Here is a 16,729-nt window from a genome sequence, read left to right on the forward strand (position 1 = left end):
TCAAATTTCTCTTCCTACATAAAAGAATGCAAAACAATGAGTTATTTACAGAAAGCGTGTGAGAAAGTTCGTTACAAGAATGTAAACATCAGAAGGCTTAGAAAATCTTAAAAAATCAGGGCGACACCCTGCGTCGTTACCAAGGGGCAGCATTAACTCAGCAGCTGAAGTTGCTGTGCAGGTGGGGTGGGAGCAGCTCAGCAGGCTGAGGGGGTTTGGCCGGGCTCGGGGTGTCCCTCTGTGGGCTCAGCTCTCTCCTGTGTTCCCAGGCACGGTGCAGTCCAGCCCAGGGACGGTGTCTCCCTCAGGATCCCCCGGTGGCTCGCAGTACGACAGCGACTCGGACATGGCCTTCAGCGTCAACCGGTCCTCATCAGCCTCCGAGTCCTCGCTGGGTAAGGACAGCCAGCCCTCAGCCCCGGGCAGGGGTTACTCCTCCTGCCAGGCCAGCAGAAGGAATGGGAAGAAAACGCCGTGCTGGAAAGGTTTCCGTGGCCTGGAGAAGGGCTGTGCATTGGTTTTATCAGCCCCAGAGTGGCCAGCAGGAGCAGGGCAGGGACTGTCCCCTGTGTTGGACACTGCTGAGGCTGCGCCTCGAATTGTGTCCAGTTCTGGGCCACTCGAGATGAGACATGGGGGGGCTGGAGCATGTCTAGGAAAGGGAATGGAGCTGGGGAAGGGGCTCAGCCTGGAGAAAAGTAGGCTCAGGGGGCCCTTCTGGCTCTGCACAACTCCTGACAGGCGGGGACAGCCGGGAGGTCAGGCTCTGCTCCCAGGGAACAGGGACATGATGGCAGGAAACAGCATCTAGTTGCACCAGGAGTGGTTTAATTTAAATAAAAGGAATAATCTCTTTATGGAAAGGGTGGTCAGGTATGGAACAAGCAGCCCAGGGAAGTGGTGGAATCACCATCCCTACAAGTGCTCAGAAAATGTGTGGATGTGGCACCTGCCCTGTGTGTAGGAAAGGGATAACAGGCTCTGCCCAGAGCTGTGACTGCTGCAGGTGGGAATACCCTGGAATCCATTTGGCTGAAGAACCAGGCAACAACTAAGGACAGCCTAAAAACCTGCCTTAAGTGCGTCACACAGTGCCAGCTTTACCCCATCCCGGCTGACCAGACCCTTCATTCCCCTCTTTTCTTTTGCAGTGACTGCCCCCAGCTCCCCTTTGAGCCCCCCCATCTCTCCTGTCTTCTCCCCTCCGGAGCCATCGGGCAGCAAGAACGGGGAGTGCACCGTGTGCTTTGACAGCGAGGTGGACACGGTGATCTACACCTGCGGACACATGTGCCTCTGCAACACCTGTGGTCTTAAGCTGAAGAAGCAGCTCAACGCCTGCTGCCCCATTTGCCGACGGGTCATCAAAGATGTGATTAAAATCTACCGCCCGTAGCGCCCGCCGGGGGCTGCAGGAAGGGGGAACGCCGCTAGCAACCCACGCCTTTCCGTCCCTGCTTATGGGTTATCGTGCTGGTCAGTCGTTATCCAGTGGCTCGTTATCTGTGTTTCCTTTTTTGACTGCTAGGGCACAATTCAGGGAGCAAAGCTGAGGGTCGTGTGGGGCCCGCAGGCTGGGCTGCGGTGCCAGCCTCACCGGGACCTGAGCCAGCTGCAAATGAGAAATTTCCCCTGCAAAGGCTCTTTTTTTCCCTCCTCCTGCGGCGGGGGAGGCTCGCCGTGCTGCGGGTCAGGATGGGGAGGGTGCCCCTTGGGCAGTGCCACGCTGGGCTTCCCGACCCTAAAACCCGACAGCTCTGCGCTGCTGCCGGGGGCTTGTGCTGTGGTGGAGCAAAAGTGGGACGAGGCCCAGCAGGAGGGTTCAAAGTGGACAGAAGTGATCTGAAAAAGGAGAACCAGCTCAGGCCAAATAGTGGCGCAGCCAGGTTGTCACTTATTGGGGTTCCGTCCTCATGAACAGGCTCACGGGGACATGCTCTGGGCTTAGCTCATGCAGATTTTTCTTTCTGTGGCAGAACAGGGACTTGTGGCCATGGAGGCTGAGAGCCAGGGAGCTGCCCTGGGGTAGCAGTGAGGGGCATGAGCCCACGCAGAGCCCCTGCAGTGATGGAGCTGCAGGGAGCTGTGAGGGGCAGCTCGGGCGCTGCCCCGCTGCCTTCCGAAGCCATAAACTGCAGCCCGTGGGTGCCAGGGGTGTGTGGATGGGCACACTGCAATCCTGCCCTGGGACACTGCAGTGGTGGGCTTTGTCACCTGCAGGCACACACCCCTGCACTTCGCTTTGCCCTCCTGGCAGGTGGCACAGCTGCTGTGTCACCTGTCCCGACTGTCACCTGTGCCAGACCTTCCCCTGCAGCCGGTGCCATGGCAGGGCTCAGCCTTCCTCCCGCCTCACCACGGGGATTTTTTGGAGGCTTTGGTGAGAAATTAATTTCTGACCCAGTCCCATCAGGCTCACCTTTATTTCTGGGGACTGTACGTGCCGATTTTACCTGTTCTTTCTCCAGCCTTTGCAGATTTCCCAGCACGGCTCCCCGCTGCCTGCACGCTGGGTCTCAACTGCACCTGAGACCTTGTTGAGAAAAACAGGGACTCTCTCACTTGGCTTTACTGAGGAGGAAAGAAAAAGGCTCTGAGGCTGAATTAGATGGTGGGAATTAGAAGGTAAATGGGTTTTGGGTGCAATGTCAGCTGCAGGCAGCACCTGATTGTTCAGTACAGGGCTGGTGTGAGGAGCTCAGCATCCTCCTCCCTGCTGCTCCAGTCTCCGTCCTTTGCCCATTGCACAGCCTCTATCCTGTCCTTCAGCCCCAGCCTGGCCAGTTTCCAGCTGCTCCAGGCTCATAAAGGGAAAAAAAAGGGAAATGGGAGGATGAGAGGAGCTGTGTCCCTGCAGCTCAGTGACCGTGTGCTACCAAGTGCATAAGAGCAGCTTTTCAGAAAGGTGCAATTACCCCATTTTAGTCTGGAAAAAGGGAAAAATGGAATCATAGCTCCTGTACATTTTAGAGCTCCTGGGCACAGAGGGAGCCAGAGGGATGTCAGGCTATTCCCTCTCTCCTCCAAGGCTGTGGGTGCGTGGTGCTGCTGCCCAGGTGGGGGCTTGGCTGTGCCAGCAGAGCTGGGTTTGGCTACTGGCCCGTGCCAGCCCTGTGCCAGCCGTGTGCCACGCTGCCATCGGGGAGGGCACACCCAGGGAGCAGCTCATCTTCCTCCTGCTTGCAGGGCACCTTTTGTTTTTAACTTGGAGAGCTGATGAACATTTTTATTGAGTGTCTCAAGGAGAGGCTGCTGTGACCTCTCAGCCATGGCCCTGCACGAGGGCCCAACAGCTTTGCAGAGCCCTTTTTGGAGACCTTTCTGGTGCCACTGGCTGTGCCACCACCCTCAGCAGAGCCACTGCACCTTTCACCCCCACCTTTCCCCGAGGAGGAGCCAGGGCACGTTCCCTGCAGCTGGAGCTTTTCTGGACCCCTCCACCCCAGGGACCACAGGCTTTGCACTGCCAGGCGTGTCCCAGCCCCACGCTGGCAGATCCAGGGCCAGCTGTGGGCAGTGGGCACAGCACCACGGTGTGTCAGCGCCTGCCTGGGCACTGCCAGCCATGAGAAGCCTTTCCCTGGGCAGGAATTCAAGGAAAGCTGTGGGAATGCCCAGCCTGGATCAGGTCTGGGCCGTGCCAGGGGTGCTGTCCCAGCTCCAGGGGTGCCCTTGGGTCACTGCTCACAGCGGGGCAGAGCCCCTGTGCTCGGTGCCACCTCAGGGCCTCCATCAGCAGGGTGGGTGCAGCCTGGGAGGGGTTTTATTTTGGTGTAGCTCTGTTTTGTATTTTTAAGCCAGCAAGGAGAAACACCGAATCCACCCCAGGAGCTGTTCAGGACACTTTGCAGAGGCTGAATTTTTGCTGTAGCAGCCAAAACCAGTTTGCAAGAAGGGGCAGCACCCAGTGAGGCCAGCAAGGAACCAAGTGGGATGGGAGAGCAGGGGACCTGTGGCCCTGCCTATCCAAGAGCAGCAGGAATTTTCCAAAATAGGCCTCAAAAAAAAAAAAAAAAAAAAAAAAGAAAAAAAAAGAAAAAAAAAAGATTTCCAGGAAAAGGTAGCCTCTTACAGATTTCATTGTTAGTATTCGTATTGCTATTTTTTTTAAACAGTCCAATGATATATGATTTGTACAGAAGATCTGTTTGTGCCTTATAAGGGTGTCTGTGCACTTTTTATCCTTTTTAAAGCAACTTTTAAAAAGAAAAAAAAAAAAAAAGATGGGGGGAGAAAACCAACACAGATCAATGGTAGTTTTATAGAATTTTGTGTTCACTGAGAATCCTGATATATATATATATAATCCTGATATATATATATATATATGTAGGAGTGAAAAAGTGTTTATTTCCATGGATTTTCCCCTCCTCTCCTCCTTAGCCTTTGTTTGAAAATTTAAGGAAAAAAGGAAGAAAGGAAAGAGATGGGGGAACTCTTTTACCTCTCCCCCTTTCGGAGGCAGTTCCTCTCTTGTCGTTACCTTTATGATTCAATACTGTGACCTGTATTATCTTGTTGAAGCTGAATCAGATTTTGGACCTCTGTATTAGGCTTTTCAAGCAAAATTTTGGGGGGCCTGGGGAGGGAGGGCATCGCACGAGGGAGGGAGCTGCACCTCTACATGTCAGTGCTCTATAGTGGTCAGTGCTGTGTGTTTTCCTTTTGTCCATTTCCCTGTTTTCCATGAATATAATTTTGACTTGTTTATGAAACAAATAAACCTTTGGCTTGTACAGAGTGCTCTGGAGTGCTTCAAAGAGTCTGAGCTGGGGGGGTGAGAAAGCCTTGATTTGTAAAGTGAGGAAAGACTGATCCAGAGGGGCAGAGGCTTCCAAAATAATAAAAAAAAGACACTTTACAAACCTTTCCTGAGCTTTGCTTTGCTCCTGGGAGTCACTGCTCGCTCCCTCCATGGGCTGGGAGGCTTTGCTGGCTCATTTAACCCTGCAAATCCTCAGAATTTGGGGGACAAAGGTTTCAGGGCTACAGAGGTGCAAGGGTTTGGTGGCCCTCACAAAGAGCCCCAAATTTCTTATCCAGTCTCCAGCCTGGCCCCTTCCTGTGCCCTGCTGGGGCTGTGGCAGCCAGGGGTGATGCAGACACAGCAGGAAGGCTGATTTTAATTTTAATTTTCATTTTTATTTTTTCCTTTTCCTTTTCTCCTTTTTCCTTTTCCATTTCCTGTTTCCTTCCCCTTTTCCTTTTCCTCTTCCCTTTCCATTCCCCCTTCCCTTCTTTCCTTTTCCTGTTTCCTTTTCCTCTTGCCTTTTCCTTTTCCTGTTTCCTTTCCCCTTTTCTCTTTCCCTTTTCCTCTTTCCTTTTCCTGTTTCCTTTCCCCTTTTCTTTTTCTCTTCATGTTGAGTGGAAAAATTAATTCACAACTCTGCCCTGCCAGAACTGAGGGTTCACACAAACCTCTCGCTGACTCTGGGTGCTGAAGGAGCTGACAATTTGTGCCAAAATGCCTTTTTAGACACTCTGCTGCCTCAGTTTACCCCCAGAATTGATCCCTGGCCACCCAGAACCCCCCAAGCCCCCCCAGCACTGGCAATGCCTCCTTCTCTCTCTGCACTTCACTGAACTCTGCTGCTTTGAGCCCACAGTAAAAACTTCCACACTCTGCTGCCCCATTTCGTGGGGTGTAAATGGGATGTGAAGTCTGGGCACCAAGGAGCTGTCAGGGTCCCCATGAGCCTCCCTGCCACAGCTGCCAGGATGGATGGGCAGACAGACCCCAAACCAGCCCTGGACACAAGAGCAGCACCCCAGAATTGCACCAGCCAGACACACAGGTTCACCAGGGTGCTTGAAACCAGTCAAGCAGTTTATTTCTTAAAAAAAAAAAAAAAAAAAAAAAAAAAAAGAAAACAAAAGAAAAAACAAAACAAAACAACCCCAAACCCAGCAAATAAAAAAAAATCCATCCCTTAAAGGTGAAGGTATAGACAGGGCATGGACACAGCTACATCTACCTTCTGCTGCCCCCCACCCACCCACAGTAATGGAGATTTATACACATTACATAATATAGAGACACACGGACACAAACGGGCTTTGGGAGCCTGCCACGAGCTGGGCACTGCGGGGCTGATGCCCACCCAAGATGTGCCCAGCCTGGCCTGTCCCCAAATCCCACTCCTGGGCCAAAAGCCACGGCAGTGCCCCCCTTGGCACAGCCCCTGGTCTCAGGGCTGCCTGGGAGGCTGGGCTGGGCCTGGTGGGGGGCTGCCCCCGAGTTTGGGGTGCTTTTGGCCACCCTCCTCCTCCTCACGAGGTAGGCAGGGAGGTACAGGGAGGAGAGGCAGCCTGGCTTGGGGCACAGGTGGCTGCAGGACCAGGGGCACAAATCAGAGGGGGGACAAAGCCCCGCCAGCCCAGGGGCTCCTGGCATCTTCCCCACAGGAGCTTGGGCAGCCCTCGGCCCCCTGGCAGACAGGAGAGTGGAAAAGGGGTAAGGCTGCAGGTGCGGGCACCTCCTGAGGGGGATCCCAGCAGGGCACTCCCTCTTGGAAGCTCTTTGGGAAGAAGGGAGCGATGCTGCCCCGCGCTCAGCGAGTCAATACAGTACTTGTGTCAGGAAAATGGAGCACGACCGGTTCCGAGGCTCAGGCTGGGAGGGGAGAGGGAACAGCCCTCCTTCAGAGGCGAGACCACACAGATAGCACAGCCCTCTCTGAGGAGAGCCAGGGCACAGAGGTCTCTGAGACAGAGCTGAGATGAAAAGGCCATTCAGCAAAGGCAGAGCAAGGACACGGTGCCTGGGAAAAGGACACACAGCCATTCCACCCTGTGTCAAGAGCAGGGATACAGGTCCAGCCCTTCCCAGGTACTGTGGGAGCTGGATTTGGCTGTGGAGCAGCTCTGCTTTAACTCGTCCTGTCCCCACTCCTTTCCAAAGCAGAAGGCATTGAGTGGAGCCAGGCAGAGCGATGGCAGCGCTGTCCCAGCCCACCCCGCAGCTCTCCCGGGAGCACATCAACACCTCCCGATGTGCCAGCAAGGAGCTCTGTTGTTGCACTGGCTTGCAAATGCGGCGCTTTTTGCCAGCTCAGGTGAGTCAGCCCCATCAGGGGCTGAAGTGCCACCCGAGAAAACCGCGGGTGGGAGGGAGAGGAATCAGCTACACACCAAATTCCCATGGCTAAAAAAGAATTTTGGGGCTTCTGGATATGAGGATGGTTCTCTATCAGATCAAACTGCCCCATTGCCCTCCCAGAATGATCCTGGGACCACTGCTTTCTTCTGTACGCAGACAGAGGGATCTTCACATTCCCAGGGTGGAAAATACGGACAGAGAAGGAAGTGAGCATCTGGGGGAGTGGAGAAAGCTCCTTCAATTCAGCCAGCCTCAAATTAGAGGGAAAACTGTCATTATTGTCAGCAGCAAAACAATGTGGCTGCATTGCTCACACTTGCAATTAGACCAGAGAGGGCAACAGGGCTTGGTCAACACCAAACCTGACCCTGCCTTGGCAGGGATGCTGGACTGGATGATCTCCAGAGGTTCCTTCCAGCCCCAACAATTCTGTGACTCTGTGAAACCCACAGACATCCGGGTGTAAAGCTCTTCTGGAGAGAAATGTGGCCCTGAAGCTGCAAATAGCCAAGGACAGAAAGGAAGAAAGCAGCACTGAGGAACAGCAGCTCATCCTCCTGCTGGGATAAGCAGCACTGAGGGCAAGGCAGGAATGTCAGCATGGAAAAAGCCCAGGCTCTGCTCGCCCAGAAGCCCCTCCAAGCCGACCTGGCCCACAGGGTGAAATGCAAGAACCTGGAGGACAGGCAGGAGGGGTGACAAACGAGGCAGGCAGCCCCTGAGCACCAGACACACCTCAGAACTGGGGGTGATGGGGAGCTGAGCTCCCACATTCTGGATTGCACTTGATAATTAATATCAGCACCGAGGGAAGGACCCAGCTCCGGCTGCTGCCCGCCAGCCTGGGGAGCTCAGTGGGTCCTGGGAAGGGGTGGTCCCCTCCTAGTCCAACAGGTAGGGCAGTCTGTGTGGGGAGGAGAGCAAAGCATCCCTTTTCCAGGGTTTTGGGGGTCGTTCTGGTCCTCTGTGCCTTGCATAGAATTCTTCAGCTCCGGAAGCAAAACCCCTCTGATGTTTGGTTGCAGTACTGCAGGGGAGAAGCCTGAGAGCTGTTCTGGACCAGCACAGCAGGACCTGGTAAATGAGGGTGTATTTTTCCCTATTTTTTTTCCGCCAGGAGGATGTTGAAGTTAACACTTGTCATCGTAGAGCAGGGGAGGACCAAGGGATGATCCCCGTGCAGGGGGAGCATGGCACAGCCCTTAACCAGAGACAGAGCTGCAGGAACCTGTTCACAGCAGTCATTTCCTCCTTTTTGCCACATTCCTCGTGGCTCTGCTACACCCCTGGACTAAGCAATGTGACCTGCAACTCTTGGCCGTGACCCTGAGCTTCAGGGAAAGGCAAATCCTTCTGTGATTTCCTCCATCGGTACCATTCCACCTGGCTGCTGCTGGATTTCTCTCCAGTTCACCACAGAGGTGGCACAATGTCACTCAAAGTCCATCTCCCCAGCACAGAGAACCACGGGAGCCAAGTCCTTTGGGGAATGTGAGGAGGAGGGTGGGTACAGGGGGCACAGGGGTGAGGAGGGGAGGCCGAGCTGCTTCCTCCAGCTGCTGCCAAGGGGCTCCAGCTGGGAGGCATGGGATCTCAAATTATTATCTTTTCTTTTAAAGCCAGCCTTACAGAAAACTATAAATTAATCTGCTCATTAAATATTCAGGTGAGAGACCAGGGAGCCTCCAGCCATGGAGCAGCTACGGCTTCTTCCTCAGGTAATTGGAAGGGATCCAGCCCTCCCAGCACGGCCCCCCAGCCAGGACCCTGCAGAACCACCAGCCACTGCTGTTCTTCTCACGAACTTCAAACAAAGTCCCTTCTCTGAAGCTGTTGGTCTCCTCGTCACCTTCAAAATCCGCCACAGCCACGTAGAGAGCTTCCCTGGAGATGTCCGGCCCGGAGCCGGGGCCTGAGGGCCTCTCCTTGGCCTCCCCTCTCTCCACGGGCTTGGAGATGACCTTTGGGCTTATGCCGCTCCTGGCTTTGGCTTCGTCCTGCATGCAGGCAGAGAGGAAGGGCTTGGCTTTGGGAGGGACCAGCATGGGCCTCCCTGGCACTGCCGAGGGCCTGACCTCGGGAGCTTCCCGTGCCGGGGCCCTGGGCTCGGCGGGGACCGAGGCGGGAGCCCCCATCTTCTTGGGAGGGGGTGGCCTGCGAGGGGGCACCACAGGGCGCTGAGGAGGGGCGTCCCTGGCACAGGGGGGGCTTGCTGGACCCAGGGGAGGTTTGGGCAGTGCCTCTTTGGGGGCAATGTCCAGCTTGGGCAGGGCTTTGCTCTCCGTGCCCGGCCGCTCTGGAAACCTCCCGCAAGGCTCCGAGGAGAGCGGGGCATTGCTGAAGGAGCTTTCCCCAGCAGCGGGGTCCTGCTCCGAGGGCTTCTCGGGGCACTTGGCAGGTCTCAGCTTGCTCCGCAGGCTGCAAATGTCCAGTTTGTCATCGGCGGGGGGTGGCTCAGTCCGGGGGGACGCGGCGGGTTTTGGCCTGATCTGAGGTCTTGACTTCAAGAACAGGTTCTGGGCGATGGGCTCAGGTTTGTCCTCCACAGGCTCAGCTTTTGGCTTGGTTGGCTTGACAATGGGCCGGAGGTTTGGCTTCTTCACCTCCTTGGCCGACACCTTGTGTCCACATTCCAGCCCCATTTCATTTTTCAGCTGGAAGAGTTTGCCCTTCTCCGCTTTGACCTCTGGCTTCCTGCTGTCCTTCGGGGCTGCCGACTGCTTGGGTGGGATCATGGGCAAAATCATGCCTGGGGGCTTGGGTGGAGGCCTTTGCCTCTCCAGTAACTCTCCTTCTGATTTAATGATGGACTCCTTCCTGGGTGGGATGCTGGGCTTCTCCTCCGTGTCACGGTCCGAGATCTCCTCGTAGCCCCCCGCGAAGGACAGGTCCCCGCTGTCAGGAGCCTCCTTCCCCTTCCAGTCCTTGCCCCACCTCCCAGTGCAGTCCATGCCGTTGGGAGGAGCCTCTGGCAGGGGTCGGCAGGGCCCCGTCACCTCCTCGCTGGCACTGCCATCGGCGTCACCGAGCCGCAGCTGCGCCATCTCGTTGGGAAGGGGAGCCAGGAAATTGGGCCTGGAGGCGTTGCTGGTTTTCTTGTACTTATCAATGAAGGTGGCAGGGGCCCAGCCCTCCTTCTCCTCGATCTGGATGTACCACCAGCCGCTCAGGTTCTTCTCAATAACCTGCCAGGGGGAAAGGAGACCTCAGACAGCCGCTCTGCACTCAGGGGGTCTCGGAAATGATGGCAGGGTGACACATGGCCTTGTGCTGCTCCAGCCAAAAGCCATGGAATCCCAGCAGTGGCATCCTAGGGGAGGGACAACTGGTCCTGGCTGCCAGGGAAGGAAGAGGGCTGAGGAAGAGCTGCTGAGCTGTCTGTGTCCCTCCCGGAGCGGGGTGCCGGGAGCTGGCGGTGGCCACAGCGTGGCACTGTTGGAGCAGTGAAGCAGCAGCAGCAGCAGCAGCGATCCCGTGTGGATCCCACACTGCCCAGCCTGCCTGCAGCTCCAGGAGCGGGGCTGGGGCCTGGCAGGGGCTGAGTGGGGCAGCCCTGAAGGAAAAATCCTCTTAGAGAGGCGTAAATCACATCCGCACACGGAGAAAGCAAAATCCCATCTGCAGGAGGGGGTTCTGCCAGCAAACAGGGTGTGCCAGGAATTTGGAAGGGCTTTTAACTTTACACCTGGCCTAACTAAGAGGAAAAACTCCCATCTCCAATGCCATTTGTGGTGTGGGTTTATTTTCCATTTGCTCAAACAGAGCACTCACACCTGGGGGACAGGAGGCCACCAAGAACAGTGTGGGGCAGAGTCTCTTGAGCTCCTACAGCTTTTTATGCCACTCTCAAAGTCTGGAATGCTAAAAGAGACAAAACCACGCCTGGTTTGCACCCAGAGCACCATGGGGAGCAGATCTCCCTGGCCTGGAAGGGAGATCCTGCCTGAAAGGTGCCAGGGCAATGGGAGCCAGGAGCACTGCCCTGAAGTGACAATGTGTGAAGGGAAGGCGACAGTCTCACCTCTACTTTCATTCCTGCCTGGAAGCTGATGCCATCAGGGATGGTGGTCTGGAAGTCAGCAATGGTGTAATATTCCTCTTCCACTTGAGGGGGGACAGGAGGCTTGGGCAGGTTCAGACCACGGGGCTGGGACAGGAGAACAGGAAAGCCATCAGTGTGTTTGTACAGCAGGTGTGACACCACATCCAGGCACGGGGACAAGATCCCAACCAGTGACCAGAGCTCCTTGCAGTGCTCCCCTCCCTCCCCCTGTGCCACTGCTGCCCTCCCACACCAGCTGGCACTTACTATGGTGAGGTCTCGGCGAGGAGGTGGCCTCTGCCTCATCTTTGGTGACTCTGTGGAGGAAGAATTCCAGATGCTGTTGAGTTTCTGGCTTTTGAGCATGTGCTCATGAAAGACAAGTGAGAGACACAAGAGAGAGGCAAGGACTAAACTTGCCCCAGGGAAAGGAACCTCAAGGAGGAACCCATCACCTCAGAACCCACCAGCCCAGAACCCTGAGTGGCACAGGTCTCAAGGATATCCCAGCTTTCAGGTTCTCCTGGGAAATGCAGCTGAGGTGACCATGTGAAAGTACTTTTGCATTTCAAGACTTCCTGGCAGGCTCCCTTTAGGTGCCCCAGCTTCTGAGAGGAGAACATCTCCAGCTAACCCTGCAGCCTGGGAGGGGATCCCCAGCCTGGGAGGGCATCCCCATCCCATCTGCTGACCCTCAGCAGGTCCCTGGGCAGTGCTGTCCCTGTGCCCCACCTCGTGTGCCATGATCCCCCTGACCGTGCTGCAGAACCCACGGGCCCTGCCAGTCTCTGTCAGATCACAGCCTCTTATTTTGCTCAAAATCTGTGGGGAAGGCTCTGTTTGGAGCCCACCCGAGGCTGTGCCTGGAGCCCACTCAAGGCCATGTTTGAGCCCACCTGAGGCTGTGTTTGGAGCCCATCTGAGGCTGTGTTTGGAGCCCACCTGAGGCTCTGTTTGGAGCCCACCTGAAGCTCTGTTTGGAGCCCACCTGAGGCTCTGTTTGGAGCCCACCTGAAGCTCTGTTTGGAGCCTACCTGAGGCCATGTTTGGAGCCCACCTGAGGCTGTGTTTGGAGGACAACTGAGGCTGTGTTTGGAGCCCACTCAAGGCCCTGTTTGAACCCACCTGAGGCTGGGTCTGGAGCCCACCTGAGGCTGGGTCTGGAGCCCACCTGAAGCTGTGTCTGGAGGACACCTGAGGCTGTGTTTGGAGCCCACTCAAGGCCCTGTTTGAAGCCCACCTGAGGCTGGGTCTGGAGCCCACCTGAGGCCGTGTTTGAGCCCGCCTGCCCTGCCCAGCACTCACTGCGGCGGATGTCGGCGCTGGGCAGGGGCCGGCTCTCGAGCCTGCCGTCCCTCTGGCCCCCCAGCCCGTCCTTGTCCCTGCTGGCCAGCAGCTGCTGCCTGGAGATGCCATCCAGATCCAGGGCACTGGAGTGAGCCGAGGAGCCCGAGCCCAGCTTCGGTGGGAACACATCTCCATTCCCCTTCCTGAGGTAGGAGGCAGGGGCCCAGCCCTCCTGGCCCTGGTACCTGTGGGGACAAGGACAGCAGGGTCACTGCACAGGGCTCCCGGGACACACCTGAGCCCAGGGCTCAGCACACACCTTGGCTGAGGGCACTGCCAGCTCTGGGCAACAGGAGCTTGCCAGGTTCTCCATGGCACCAGCAGAGCTCCCTCATGGCTAATGCTCCCACACAAGCTGGCCCAGCCAGGGCCAAGGGCTGGGAATGCTGTGAAGCCCAGTTTTCACCTCAGCAATGGCACCAGTTCAGGAGTGAAGAGCTCTGGCAGGGGAAGCAGAGGGAAAAACAAGAGGGCTGCTGCTGGGATTGATGTACCTGCTCTTTGGAGAGAGCACAAACCCTCACCCTGCTGGCAGCCTGGATCCCTTCCCTGCTCTAAATCTGTTCAGGAGAGAAACCAGCCCTGTGACCTGACTGAAAAACCACATCCACAGTGCCCCTGCCATGCCAGCCCCTCCCTGCTGGCTGGGCTGCAGCCACCTCGTTCAGACGGCAACTGCCGAGCCTGTAATTGCCTTTTGAGCTCCCGTGGCAGCTCTCCTGTGCCTCAAACGTCAGTGGGTGTGTTTCTGGGGCTGTGCTGCTGCCAGGAGCACAGGTTCAGTGTGAGGTTATGAAAATTGCAGCGTGTGCCCCCACCCTGAGCAAGCCCGGCCGTTTGCTCGACCACAGAGAAGAGAAAAATGAGCTTCCAGCAGAAAACAAGCCTGAGCTGGGGATGGGCTGGAGCCTTTGGCTCAGCACGCAGCAGAGCTGGCCCAGACCTGGCCATTCCCTGCAGGAGCCTCCAACAGAGCCAGGGGATGCAGCCTGCCCTGGGACATTCCCGGGTTCTCCCATCAGCAGGATGTGACACCCATAAAGCTCTCCCACCTTGGCACTGCTGGAGGACACAGCCTCCTCCCAGCACAGGAAATCTGGGCAGTTCAATGATTTTCAACCAAAGCTGTGCTTGAACATCAAATCTGTCAGGATGGAGAGCAATGAGTTCTGGAACTGTGCCCAGCTCACAGATTGCCTTGGGACTGGCACCCCACAGCCCCAGCTGCAGTGCCCGGGACAGTACCTGATTTTCCACCAGCCCTCCAGGTTCTTCTGGATCACCACCACCACGGCCCCTTTGTCCAGGTTCATCTCATCCTGGTCTCTTGCAGTGTAGGGGTAAATCACCGTGTACTTCTCCTCTGTTGGAAAGAAAGAGCAGCTTCACTGAGGAGCTGTTTGATGGAAACCTGGCCTCAGCTGAAGCATGGCCACGAAGGGCTTCACACAAGTGATAATTCTTGTAATTTAGGTGCAAACACATGGAGATACACGACCATTCCAAGGGAAATGACAGTGAAATGTATTTGGAAATGTAAACTTTGGTGAGCTGCTCTGGCCCAAGAAGTTCTCTAAAACAGTTTCTCCTCTCCCTTAGGACTCAAGACTTTTCACAACTCGTCACAGAAGCTCTTCCATGCACCCATTTCAGCTCAAACTTCATTCTCAGAGTATTTAAAGAGGAACTGTCCTCTGCAAGGGGACAGAAATCCCACAGGCAGGAGGGGGCAACCCCATGCACACAGATGTGCCCTCAAATTGCTCCAGAGCAGCAGATCTGCAGGAATGTCGCCACTTAACCCCCAGGACATTTGTCAAAGCCATGTAGGGAGCCTGGAGAAGAACCTGATGTCCTGTCCACCAGAACGAGGGATGTTAAGCAGGAATGTGAATGTTCTTCCTTTCAGGAGGAAGGAGAAACATCCTAAAAGCCATGCAGACACGTCAGACAAATGGGTCCATCCATCCTCCCCTCTCCCTCAGCTTCCTCTCTGGAAGAAACACAGGGAAATAACTGCCTGTGCTTATGCAGTGCCTTTACAACAGGGTGAAGGCCATTTGGGGAAAAATCTGCCTCCAAAATCCACCCCTCTGGACATCCCTACATCCCCACCATGCCGGTTTCCTGGATTTATCTTCTGGGAGTGGCACAGCTCTGGAAGGGTCTGATTTCCCACCCCCTTCCTGCAGAGGAGACCAAGCAGAGAATGTCCTGTGACATCCAGCAAGACCTTCTCCTCCTGACCCCACCCTGAGGCACCAGCCCAGGTTACTGCAGGAACTAAGGCAGCAGCTGCAGGAATTCTGCACATGTGTGCTGGGGGAAAGCAGGAACTGCAATTTCTGAGCAAAAAGCACGAGAAGGAAGAGCTGAGAGAGGAGAGGGATGTGCACGGGAGGGAAGGCTGAGGAGCAGGGGTGGCACACTCTGAGGGCTGACACATGCACAGCAAACCGACATGCACACGAGGCTCCAAGCACAACACAGGGGCAGCCAAGAAAGTCTCTGTGTGGTCCACCTTGACCCCATCCAGTGGTGTACAAGTCCCCCAGAGTCCGTCGGCGGCCAAGGTGCCTGGGCAGAGACCAGTATCTCCATGGCACTGGGAGCAGCACGGTGGGGAAGCAGGAGAAGGACAAGAGAGGACGTAAGGAGATGGCCCTTCAGGTCCAGGAGGAGACAGGGCTGACCAGAGAGTGGTACAGAGACTCTGCTCACCTGGAGCCCTCCCCAGGCTGAGCCCCCCTCCATCTCCAGCTGCCCAGGCGAGGGGCTGAGCCAGCTACTGCTCTGCCTTGGGCACACGGAGGCACTGGCATGGATGTGTTATCCAGGGGCACTTGGGATTTCTCCAAGGACAGGCTGGAACCTTGCCTCTCCCACACTGCGTGCTCTTTGTTCTGCACACGCACTGTCCAAGCACCTGGGCTTTGCTCCTCCTCCAGGGCAGGTAAAACAGCTCCCTGGGGTGAGCATTGCTGGGAGGTGGCACCTCTGTGGAGGAGCAGAAAGGCCAGTGGATACACCACCAGTGTCCAGCTGCCCCAGTCCTGCTGCAGCCCCGGGCAGGCAGGACATTCCTGGGGTTTTGTCCCTGTCCCAGGTTTTGTTCCTGGGTTTTGCCTCCCCCAGGCTCGTGCCCTGCCCCACTCAGGGAGGCTGATGCAGTGCTTCCAGCAGAGGAAGCTGGGGCAGATGCCTCCAGCAGCTTCTTACCTTCATCAGGCTGCATGGAGAGCTCATCCTGGACTCCATCCTGCGCCTCCAGGCAGGTGGCTGGCACCCAGCCTTGCTCCTCCAGCGTGCTCACAAACCACCAGCCTGAGGAGAAAACAGCAGGAGGCTCAGCCAAGGGCTCACACTGGCCAAAAACTCCCTCCCTGCCTCCAAACCACGTGCCTGGGGGGCTGTGGCCCCTTTCTTGCATCTCCACGGGAAGCTGGGGTGACCCCAAAACAACAGAGCCAAGCAGAGGAGAACTGCAGCTGAGTGACATCTAAAAGTACAATTCCCTCCCCAGGAAAACCAGGAGAGGCTCTGACAGCTGAATGGCTCCAGCCACTGCATTTGCTTTTGGTTTTTTCTGCCCCTTCATGGTTCATTTTCCCTCAGTGTGGGTCAGCAAGGCTGGGCTAATTAGCAGAGATGAATACCCCGAGTGTGAATCGATAGCCGAGCCCTGCTGCGCTCGCCTTCTCTACATTTGTGGAAACAGCAGAACTGAAAAGCCACGAGCAAACGCAGGATTTAAAACATCAGCTCTCCCAGTGGAAGCCCAGCCAGCTCCAGAGAGGCCACAAGCAATCCTGGGCCCCCCTGAGTGTCCAATCAAAACCAACGCTTGCTGCTCGTTATTAAAAGCACAATTTGTGTCTTTGGGGGGGGAAATAAAGACTGAGCATTACCCTCAGAACCCCCCCAGCGAGTCATTTAGAAAGACAACTAGATTGTCAGGGAGGGAATCAGCTACCTGCATGGGAGGGAAAAGCAGGCTGACCTTTGCTAAAGAAATGATTTTCCACAGCTTTTGAGCTGGCTGTGCTAATCGTTCCATTTGCTTCAGGGCTGCTTTTATTTCTCTCGCTCTCAAACAGAGCTGCTGGTGCAACTGATCCTCTGGCAACCCGCTCTCCAGAGCTGTTAAAATCTATTTTCATTTAACTCCCCCCAACAAGCCACTGCTGTAAGCTGCAGGGAATAAACTCTCCACAGGCTGGCTCCACGACGTGGCTCAGTCC

The 16,729-nt window shown here is 55.9% G+C and overlaps 2 protein-coding genes across 7 annotated transcripts in view; one reads left to right on the forward strand and one right to left on the reverse strand.

Moving 5' to 3' along the window:
* Window positions 1-4,741, forward strand: part of NEURL1B (neuralized E3 ubiquitin protein ligase 1B) — a 35,065-nt gene extending 30,324 nt beyond the window's left edge. The window contains exons 4-5 of the mRNA XM_038150306.1: window positions 270-395; window positions 1,152-4,741. Of these exons, the coding sequence (XP_038006234.1) occupies window positions 270-395; window positions 1,152-1,396 (371 nt within the window). The 3' untranslated portion in view covers window positions 1,397-4,741. The remainder of the gene's footprint in view (window positions 1-269; window positions 396-1,151) is intronic.
* Window positions 4,742-5,822: 1,081 nt separating this feature from the next.
* SH3PXD2B (SH3 and PX domains 2B) overlaps window positions 5,823-16,729 on the reverse strand; it is a 63,935-nt gene continuing 53,028 nt past the window's right edge. For 3 of the 6 annotated variants that reach the window (XM_038150181.1, XM_038150179.1, XM_038150178.1), the window contains 6 exons: window positions 15,708-15,812; window positions 13,734-13,851; window positions 12,447-12,673; window positions 11,409-11,458; window positions 11,121-11,246; window positions 5,824-10,284 (listed from right to left, as the gene is read on the reverse strand). In XM_038150181.1, the coding sequence (XP_038006109.1) occupies window positions 8,800-10,284; window positions 11,121-11,246; window positions 11,409-11,458; window positions 12,447-12,673; window positions 13,734-13,851; window positions 15,708-15,812 (2,111 nt within the window). In that variant the 3' untranslated portion in view covers window positions 5,824-8,799. Of the gene's footprint in view, window positions 10,285-11,120; window positions 11,247-11,408; window positions 11,459-12,446; window positions 12,674-13,733; window positions 13,852-15,009; window positions 15,094-15,707; window positions 15,813-16,729 lie in introns of all 6 variants that reach the window. The other 3 variants (XM_038150180.1, XM_038150176.1, XM_038150177.1) reach the window with 2 other exon arrangements.

The sequence above is a fragment of the Motacilla alba genome, chromosome 13, assembly GCF_015832195.1.
Source record: "Motacilla alba alba isolate MOTALB_02 chromosome 13, Motacilla_alba_V1.0_pri, whole genome shotgun sequence".
Lineage (NCBI taxonomy): Eukaryota > Metazoa > Chordata > Aves > Passeriformes > Motacillidae > Motacilla > Motacilla alba.